Source organism: Neolamprologus multifasciatus, chromosome 15 (assembly GCF_963576455.1).
Source record: "Neolamprologus multifasciatus chromosome 15, fNeoMul1.2, whole genome shotgun sequence".
NCBI lineage: Eukaryota > Metazoa > Chordata > Actinopteri > Cichliformes > Cichlidae > Neolamprologus > Neolamprologus multifasciatus.
Window position 1 is genome coordinate 4,011,887 of NC_140453.1, and position 10,699 is coordinate 4,022,585.

At 39.7% G+C, this 10,699-nt stretch overlaps 1 protein-coding gene across 1 annotated transcript in view; it reads left to right on the forward strand.

Moving 5' to 3' along the window:
- atad2b (ATPase family AAA domain containing 2B) overlaps positions 1-10,699 on the forward strand; it is a 69,752-nt gene that overhangs the window by 35,601 nt on the left and 23,452 nt on the right. The window contains exons 25-26 of the mRNA XM_085133522.1: positions 8,747-9,484; positions 10,580-10,698. Of these exons, the coding sequence (XP_084989648.1) occupies positions 8,747-9,484; positions 10,580-10,698 (857 nt within the window). The remainder of the gene's footprint in view (positions 1-8,746; positions 9,485-10,579; position 10,699) is intronic.

Here is a 10,699-nt window from a genome sequence, read left to right on the forward strand (position 1 = left end):
CTGGAAAACACAAGTATTGATTTGTTATGGAATAACTTTTTTCAAGAGACATCCTAAGTAATAGAAGTGCGTCTTTAAATTTCGTGAGTAGCCTATACTGTATGTAAGTCATAAAGTTTACTAGTGGTAATTTGCCTTTTCTCAACTTTCCCCCTTATTCACAATGTGTCCTTAAATCGCCAGAGTCACACGCTCATATTCTGGTTGTTTTTGTAATCTCTTAAATCTGGAAGTCTAATATCAGTGCCTTGTCTTCATTTCTCGAGAGCTGCAGTAAATTGACCTTACATTCAATAGCTTGACTGAATTGGATTCTGCTGTGACTAACACGCACACAAATCCTATGTGGTTATTAAATAACACATGTAAACACAGAAACAAAAGCATCTGTATATTCACATATTTTCTCGGGAGCTCGTTTCCCTTAGTCCCATAATTTTGTAATATATTTCCCTGCATGAATGCACCGCTGTGTTGGCCTGCTGTCCCACATGCAAATTCATAGAATAAAATTACAGAGCAAGCTTTCTCTGTAGGCAAGGAACATTTTGTTCATTGCCATGGAAACACACACTCCACGCCCTTACACACACACACACACAGACACACTTAAATAGTTCACACACATTCAACAGGAAGGAGGTAAATGGGTTAGTAAACAACAGCACATCTGTCCAGGTTAGGAGAGAAACATACTTGTGTCGAGTGGACCAGGGAAACTCCTCAGACCAGTGCTGCTCAGAAAATTAATAGATGTGAAATTTATCTACAATTTCGACAGGACCTCAAATTGTTTGTGAAATGTACGTCTAATTAAAAAGGCAGCAATGCTTACAGTGGTGATGACACTTACAAATCAATCATTAATTAAGTATGTAGAGTGTTAAAAGCTGTATCTCATATTTTTTTAAAAAGAGAGAGACACAGTGAATTCTACAAATATATAAAGCGCAGACATTAGCAGTCTCTCGGCTATTTTTCTGAACTAACGACCTAACGACAAAGGATTTTATGGATCAAACCAGAGAACCATTTTTATACGCACTGTCTGCCACAGTTTAGTTTTATGTCTGTGTTCAACTGATGTTATTCTGAGAAGTGCTCATCACTTCATGGTGCTTAATTATGGTATGTGTCATGATTGTAGCTTTTAAACTCAGTAATTGTAGCAGCTTCATTGTCCTTTACATCACTGAGCGTAATAACTCATGTCTGGGATATATTCGATCAGCAGTGAAAAGTTTAAGCATTACAGTGTAATTCTTCTTCTTTTCTTCTTTGACGTTGTTATATTGAGGAAGTGAGATCAATTTTTTTTGCCATTTGTTAATGCACAGTGTTTGTCAGCTGATGTGTGAAGGGGTCACAGTACGATGTAGAGCAGTATTTCTGCTTCTTAAAGGATACTGGGAAGAATTGTCATGTGTGTTGTGTGTCTGAGTTTATGCCTTTTAAAATAAGTTTTACACTTAGGGAGACGATAAGAAAAGACTTAATTTATCCTTCCTCACCAAAGAAAAGAAACCAATTCATAAACTATGAATTTGATGGATAAAACTGAAGTAAAATAAGATTAGTCTTTCTTTCTTTTCAGCTTAGCAGCTTATAAAGCCTTGACAGTTACTCGTCCCTAACAAAGTAGGCATCAAGCGCAGAAATCCCTATGCTTTTACTTTTTAATTAATTAGCATTGTATGTTAGTTTTTCAGATGTTAAACAAGCCAATGTCTAAAATGAACAGTGGACTGTGGTTTTGTGGCGCATCCTGTAAACTGGCGCCCAGTGAAAATAACCCGGTGTTTACTGTTGCCCACAAGGACTCCTGTTAAGCATTAGCAACAAAGATAAAAGATATAATTCTCATAAAATGTTGAACATTTAATTTAAGAAACTTTCCTTTTTTAAAACTTTAACATTCATCAGCCCAATGGGCTTTGGATTATGTAGGCCAAGAACTGATTAAGAATTAATAGTAGTTGAATGGATTGATTACCTTGATTTTGTTTCACTAGCTTAAAGGTATTCAGTAAGTAAGACTTAGCCCTGATAATGTGGCATTGAATCCATATTCCTAGTATATGCAGCCTTTCTGAGGTGGATACACTTTATGGGCTAGTGTAACACGAGAGAATAAAACTAATGAATAGTATACCTACACCACATTTCATAATGCTAATGGTATGTGGTTCTTCAGAGAGACTATAAACTGTATGATCTGGACAATAATGACAAGGCTTTGGGGTATTTACTGGGTCTATTGTGCTAATGTTACTAGTAACATTTACTGGATGAGTTTACTCACTTTTAAAGTGAGTAAATTGAGCAAGGTACTCGATCAGACGTAAATCGGACACATTCACATTTATAGCCTTTATATAAAAAGACAGGCCACAGAGACAGCAGTTTGTGGTTTGTGAAGTCTTTCTGATTTCCCCCCAACTCTAATAGGACCCATTATTTATAAGATGAGCCTCTACATAATATGGGACATAAAACTAGCAATTGAAAGGTTTTTCTTGGGAACCCGAGGCACCGATGGCCATTACAAAGAATGCTGCTTTAAAGTACCTCAGCATTGTTTACTTTTCAGATCCTAAAGCTATGTCCATATATTATAAGGTTTATAATTCAGATGACATCTGATTAATGGAAAGGAAGTCTGAAATGGGTTTGGATGTGACTTAAGAGTGGTGATCCAATTACAGTGTATCAGAAACATTGATTCACAGTTTTTCCCAAAGGCATTGCCAGAGTATGCTGCTGATTTTTTTTTTTCTCCATTGGTGTCACTGAACTGATTTATTTATTTAATACTTGCTTGCATGGCAGCTTGGATAGCAGTCTCCTGGGGCTTCTGCTTTCAAAACGTGTGTGTGTGTGTGTGTGGACCCGTACATGCACCATGGATGGGTTAGACACTTTTAATTATTACAAAGTGCTCTGGTTCTCTTTCCCTTCGTCTTCCCGTCTCCCCGCCCCCATCAGCATATCTCCCCTCTGTGGTTGGCTCTTCATGCTCTAACGATTTTCATGCATTATTTAAGAGCTCACAATGACGAGTCATCTGCTGCCATTCCGACTCACCTTCTCTTCTCTCAGTAGGATGCTTCATATCTTGAATGGTGATAGCTGACCTCAGTAAGACCTCTTGTACTGAACTTTTATTTGTTTGTTTTGGTTTATGTGACAGTAGACAGACACTGTGGGATGTATGCACCCAGGGAAATGAAGGGTCAGCAGAAAATTAGCCACTTAATATGACGACGCTGTGTTTTAAAAAACACAAGACAAAACAAAAACAAAAATGCACGCACCAAGGTAAAAGTTGAGGTAAGAAAGCAATATTTTCTCAGCAGAAATTGAAAAGAGCCATCCTGTGACTAATCGCTGGACTTGGCAAGGTGATGGTGCTACGTTATTACCAGCAACCTAATTCTGAAAAGTTGGGCAGCTGCGTAAAAATGAAAATAAAAACAGAATGCAGTGATTTGGAAATCTCACATACCCATGTTTTATTCAATTCAATTCAATTTCTTTATTGTCCCACACGGGGAAATTAGTTTAGCAGCAGGATAAAAATAAACAGAACAATACTATAAAATAATAATAACAATAATAATGATAGAAAGTTCAAGGACAATAATTTGCCATTAAGGAGACAAGACGCAGTAGGGATAAAAGAGACCTGGAGTCTTTTAGTCCTCCTCCTCGGTACTCTAAAACGGCGGCCGGAAGGCAACAACTCAAACTCACTGTGAAGTGGATGGTTCACACAGTTAATAATAGAATGAGCCTTTCTAAGCACATTTCTATTGTAAATGGCCAAAAGTCCATCTTGCCAGCGGCCTGAAATTTTGCTAGCAGTTTTTACCAGAAGTCCCAACCGATTCTTATTCTTCACCGTCAGGTTACCAAACCAGGCAGCGATACAAAAAGACATCACAGATTCTATAAAACTTCTATAAAACAAAGACAACATCTCAGATGAGACATTAAAAGATCTCATTTTCCTTAAAAAGAACAGTCTTTGTTGAACTTTTTTAGTAGTGGCATCAGCATGAGATTCAAAACACAGTTTATGGTCAAGTACCACACCTAGATATTTATAACTCTCAACGATCCCAATATCGGCAGTTTTAATGATAGTAGGCGATGAGCTATAAGAGGACTTCCTAAAATCAATAATCATGTCTTTAGTTTTTGACACATTAAGTGAAAGGAAGGACTCATCACACCAATTCACAAAATCATCTACAACCTGTCCATGGCCTGACTCGTCCCCCACTAGAAGACTGACGATTACTGTGTCGTCAGCAAACTTCAGGATGTGTCTGTTCGTGAAATTATTATTGTTATTCGCAACGGAACATAGAAAACATGTTTTGAACTGACAATATATACCATTTTAAGAAAACATTAGGTCATTTATGGCAGCAACACATCATAAAAACATCGAGACTTGGCCATGTTTACCACTGTACAGCAACCCCTCTTCCTCTTCCCAGACTGTAAACATCTGGCAACTGGAAAAATTAAGATATAAGATTTTAGCTGCTCAACAGTCCTGTGTCATTTTTATTTTTTGCTTTTTTCATGATGTGCCAAAAACTGTCTATTGAATGGCCCAAACAGCACTCAGGCCTGTTCAGCATCAGGACTCTTCTATTATGCTACCATGATGTTGGATTAGATGCAGTATGTGGTCTTGCTTTGGGGCTTTTAGCCTTTCTTTTGGTGGGACAGTGGAGAAAAGACCAGAGGAAGTTTTATGCACCATCTTTGAATTAGCCTTATGACATATGAGTCACCATTTCAACACTGAGCTAAAAAGGCTCCTAGAATCATGCTAGGGTTTGTTTGTTTTGATGCAGTGCCACCTCAGGGCCCAAATATCAGTATTGCTTTTTGGCCTTGTCCCTTGCGCACACAGATTTCTCCAGATTATCAGACTCATTTAATGACATTATTTATGGAACTTTACATCGTGAGGCCAACTTTGCATCGTGAAACATTATTCTGAAATTGTTGCACAATTTGTAGTCACAGTTTTTGCAGATTTGTGAACCTATGCCCATCTTTACTCCTGAGAAACTCAGCCTCTGTAAGATGCTCTTATGGTAACCAATCATGCTACTGACCTGTTGCCAGTTAATCTAGTTAGTCCCAAAATATTTCTCCAGCTGTCTTTTAGTACCCCTGACTGGTTTTTTTTAGCGTTTTGTTACCCTTATGCAAAGTTTGTGGAGATGTTTTGCTGCCATTAAATTCAAAAGGCGTTAATATTTTAGTTCTAATATTTGATATGTTTTCTATGTTCTGTTGTGAATAATTTTACACAACGTGTTGATGCATTCTCAATCATCCAGGAAAATAAATCTCTAAAAGTTGATTCTGTTCATCTGGACGTAGCGTTTTCTGGGAGAAACGTTTCGTCACTCATCCAAGTGACTTCTTCAGTCTCAGCTGACTGCAGGTTTTTCAATTTTTTCAAAACACCGGGTCTCTGTGGCTTTTAAACCCCAAAACACGCTGCGCCAAAAATTGGTCCACCCCAAGGATCGGGTCCCCCGACACAAACAGAGTAACATAGTGTACGCTGTTAAGTGCCAGGAGGATTGCCAGGATTTATACATCGGGGAAACCAAACAACCTCTGGCGAAGCGGATGACACAACACAGAAGAGCTACCTTGTCAGGCCAGGACTTTTACACCTACAGGCCAGTAGACACTCTTTCAAGGATGAGGATGTACACATCCTGGACAGGGAAGAACGCTGGTTTGAGCGTGGAGTCAAGGAGGCCATTTACGTGAAAAGGGAAAGACCATCTCTGAATCGAGGAGGGGGCCTAAGGGTACATCTGATTGCAGCCATTCCCCAACTCTCTGTGAATGGTACTCATGGCCATTGATCAGTGGTCTTTGATCAGTGGGTTTTGGTCAGTGGTTGTTGATCAATGGTCATGAGAATTTACATAATTATCTTTAAGGAACTGACCTCACAGCCCACTGTTTCTTCAGTGGGCTGGTTTCAGTCATTATAAGATTGGGGAAACCTGCAGTCAGCTGAGACTGAAGAAGTCACTTGGATGAGTGACGAAACGTTTCTCCCAGAAAACGCTACGTCCAGACGAACAGAATCAACTTTTGGAAATTTTACACAACTTTTTCAGAACTGGGGTTGTATATCTGGAAGGTTTAAAAAAGTGGTCAAAAGTGAGCATTATGACTAGATGAAAAGTGCGCACACACATTGTTGCTAATGTGAAATATCTGCTTACAGAATCCAATGTTTATCTGGATTATTTCTCCTTTGTTGCTCTCTTTGTCCTTCCCTGGCCCTTCCTCTTATAACAAAGAAACTATTCTGAGTGCCAGTCATGCCTGAAGAATAGAACTGTGCGCCTGCTCCATAGCGTACCCTCCAGCTGTCATCTCTTTTCAGATCAGATCAGGAGGAACCAAAAATGAAAGGTGCATTCCACCTTGAATCTAGCTGCAGCCCCTGCACCTGCTTGAGAGAGGCTCTATGGCAAACTGTGGGCACAATGGCACAGTGTTGTTTTGTGGTGGTAGTATGAACTCTGGCTCGTATTGCCCCTAGTTCTGCAGTCCTCCACGAATGGGAAAGATGGCTCCTACATTACTATATTAAAGTGTCTTAAATCACAGTTCTATTCACTTATTTTTGGAATATTTTTATATAAGATCAGAAGGTCTGCGCTTACTGTGCATGAAAAATGCTACTAGCTCTGGGTTTTGAATGGGATTAGTCCCCCAGTGTGATGCATACCTAGCCTGCTGAATGGTTGGATACTTAATAAATGGTGAAAGCAGTAAAAAATTTAAGAATTCAAGGCAGCACTTACGTGGATACCAGTGTGAGTTTAAATAACCAGGGACAGATGGATTTCACTTCTTATTCTTCAGATGCAACCTGAGAATTTAATTGTTACTGACAGGAGAAAGACAATAATGTAAAGTGATGCCACAGAGGAGGTCTAGATAAAATTATAATGCTGCATGCTTTATTGCTTCAGCCCTCCAGATGCAGAATCATACGCTGTTTTTGTAAGGTATATGTACGTGATTAAAATCTTTGGAACGACATACAAGTATGCTATGGATTTCTAAACACCGCTGAAGAATAGTCTTGTGTGTATAGCTGTTTGCTGCAATAATTGTAATACATTATCTGGCATCAAGTGTGGTTTATTCCTTTCTGAGCTGTCTCCTGTGCTGGTTGTGGCTGACAGCAGTTTTGTGACTGGTCATTAAGAGGGTCACTAGAGAACACCATTACCAAAGATGAGGCCCATCAGCAAGCACTGGTTGACTAATTATCCTCTTTGTGTTGTCTATTTCTGGGAGACCAAATATAGCTTTCGGTTGGTGCAATAGTTGTCATTGCTCTTCTGTTCTCATTATGGACAGGTACTTAACATAATGTACATATACTGCGTGCATAATCACATCTCACGTTTAGAGTGGAAAGATGAAACCTGGCTAAAAGCATTGGAGGGGAGAGAGGAATGTGAGATTTGAAATTTGACAGGCAGCATGCAGGCATATCCTGATTTCCTTTCAGTGTGTGCCTATTCATATCTTTGTGGGGAGCGGGAGTATTCAGGCAAAAAGCTTTACTCAGTATGTGCAGTACAGTGTGATCTCTGCCTAATAATTTTAAGGAGCTGTGATCCTTAAGTCCTTTGAGAACCAAGCTTACATATGTTATTGATTCTGCATAAAATCCCAATTTGGCCGATTTAGATCATCCGATGACCCTCTACAGAATTATAAAGCCTAGTAGTTTATGAATATTAAAGAGTCCACAGTGAACTAACAGTCCAAATCACAGCTCAGCTCATGTAGACATGTGGTCTTATATTCATGACTTTAGAGTCGATTTCATGGACTTGAACTGGAGCCCTTAACCATAATTAATATGTGCCTAACCTTATTGTCTTAAGCAAGACATGTAGCCATAATGTTGAGTGTGGCTGTGTAAGCAGGTCTAGCTTCCTGCAACGTGAGTAATACTTTTGAGCAGATTTTTATTTATTTATTTCTTTTAAACTTGGGAACAACTTGTTTCTTTGGGGTTAGAGTCTGTGTGTCTCAACCACTTATGGTAACGTCTAAAAAACTGACTTGTGATGGAGCCCTATGTGTGTTTTTATTTCTTTCACAGTCTTTCTGTATCTGTCCTTCACTCCGACTTTGTTGCTGTGGTTTGTGTCTGCTCTGTAAATCAGCAAATGAAGGCAAATGCCTTGAAGTTTTACTGCATTTAGCATCCTTGTTGGCTTGCTGTGACACTTTAACTGCACTTTCAAAGATCAGGCTTTGGTTTGCTCTTTCCTCTCAAAACCCCAAGCACCATCTGTTGTCATTAGTGTCTAACATCCATGATATAGCAGGACTGCTGTCTCTGTCTGGTTCTTCTCTGTGATCTATGTCACCCGCTGCTTATTACCCTTTGAGGAAGGCCAAATGTCCAGATTTAAATGCAGTGAACTTGTAATATAGGCTATGACTCTATGTGGGCAAGGAGAGATGGTTTGTATAAAATTTACAGTGTGAGAAATTGATTTTTCTAAGCATTAGTCATTGTGGAGGTGTGTTGTTTTGGGTTATCTGTCCAAAATGCAAGATTTCTGTTAAAACAAAAAAAGCTAGCCATGTGAATATTTTGTTTCAATTAATATTGTTCCATCTTGTCTCTTTTCCTTTCCCCTTTTCCTCACAGATTATGTAAAGCGGAAGGTTCGGAGGCGGCCATCGTGGGGGCGGGGCATCATACGGAAAAAGAAGAACTACAAGAAAGGGACAGAGGAGGAAGAGGAGGAGCCTGAAGCAGAGGTGGAAGCGGCAGGGCCCAGCGACTCATGTTTAACACAGGATGAGGAATCATCTTGCGATATTACAGGTCCCCAACCCAATGGCCATCATCCACATGCCCCCTCCACAGAAGAAGAAAGCTCCAACGAACCCCCTGTTGCAGCTCCCGATAAACCTCCAGATGCTAGCAAAGCCAGAGAGGCGCCAATGCCTAAAGTTGAGGAGCCTGCAGCTAAAGAAGCAGAGCCTGAGATCACAGGGAAACACACCGAACCACATTGCCTTGGTGGTAGTTCTCAGCCCAACACAGATGGGGATAGAGTGGCCAGTCGGGCTGACTTCCAGCCTTTGATTGAAATGTCGGTGTCTTCAGATGCTGAGGACCAGCCTAAGCACACAGAGGTTCTCCTGGTTTCACAAGTGGACTGTGTGAATGGAAATGAGTCAATGGACAGCCTTGACTTGCAGAGCCTCAAGGGGAGCAGTGAGGCAGAGACAAGGACTCCTCAGAGCACGGCTGAGGGCTCTAATAGAGCTGAACAGGATAAGCACAAAGACAAAAATAAGAGCAAACCAACTCAGGAGCAGCATCCTCAGGATGGAGTGGCAGTAACGGAAACTGTTGAGGAAGATCCTAACAAAGAAGGTATAATGCCAGTCTTGGAGTTATGTTCCAGCATTAATATTGGTTAACACAAATGTAGAGCTTTTGCTTGCAGTACACGCTTTTCACTATTAATGCTTTCTCACACTTTCAAAATCCAAATATATGAGCTGCAATGTCAGGGCTACTTGTTCTGCTCTCTTAATTTGACTTGCTAATTTTTAAATTCTAAATATGTTTTTATGCAACGTTAACAAACATCTGAGTTTTTAGACTTTCAGCCAGTGGGTTGCCTAGCACTTATCTATGATAAATTGCTGTTATTATCATCCAGTTTTCTGATGTATGCTTGGTTTAAAATAGGATGTAAGACTCAGTAGTGAAACATAAGTAGCATTAGCATTTATAAATACCATTCTTGGCTTGGATGCATTTCATAGCAAAATGCCATGGGCTTGAAAGTTATATGGATATGTTACACCTCCTGATATGCATCTTTGGATGGTTTTCAATTTTTAGATTTTCAGCAGTGGCTGCCTTTCCTTTGCTCCAATATATTTAGTTTCTTTGCCATGAAACCTTATGCCCTTTCTACTGGGATGTTGTGTTCAAGTCAGAGACGAGCAATAAGTTTTTGTTTGATTATGGGCTTGTGGGTTGGCTTATGATGAGGCCAGCTGGAAGGCTGAGGTAATGGTGCTGATAAAATATGAAGAAGCCATCAGAGGATGACATGATCGGACAACAGAACACAAATTGTGGCTCCTGAACCAATAGAAAAACTAAGCTACTCCACCCCCATGTCATTAAACACTTAGGGCTGCCTTTTGTTTTCATCAAAGCGTGTCTTGAACCTTTGTAATAGAAAGGAAAGGAAAGAAGCCAGATGTGAGATATTGTACACTTTAAAGCTGATCGTAGCTGCAGATAATTTGTTTTTCTGTTGTATAATTGCATTGGACCTGTAGCCATGACATTTTAAATGTATTTTTCTTTGAATAGCGTTTGAATGAGAAGAACAAAACTGCATCAATTTAGTTCGTTTGCTTAGGTTATTCAGTTACTCTTGAATGCAGTTAAATATTTAACATTTCTTTGGTAATCTATTCATTTGTCTTTTCATTGATGTCTTTGAAGTGGGGACATTCAACAGTAGCTCATCAGAGCAGTTGAAGGAGTCCGCTGAAAGGACTGAGGAAGAGCCACAAGCAGTACCTCCCCATCCTCCAGTGGTAATTGACCACCAGCGACTTTTGG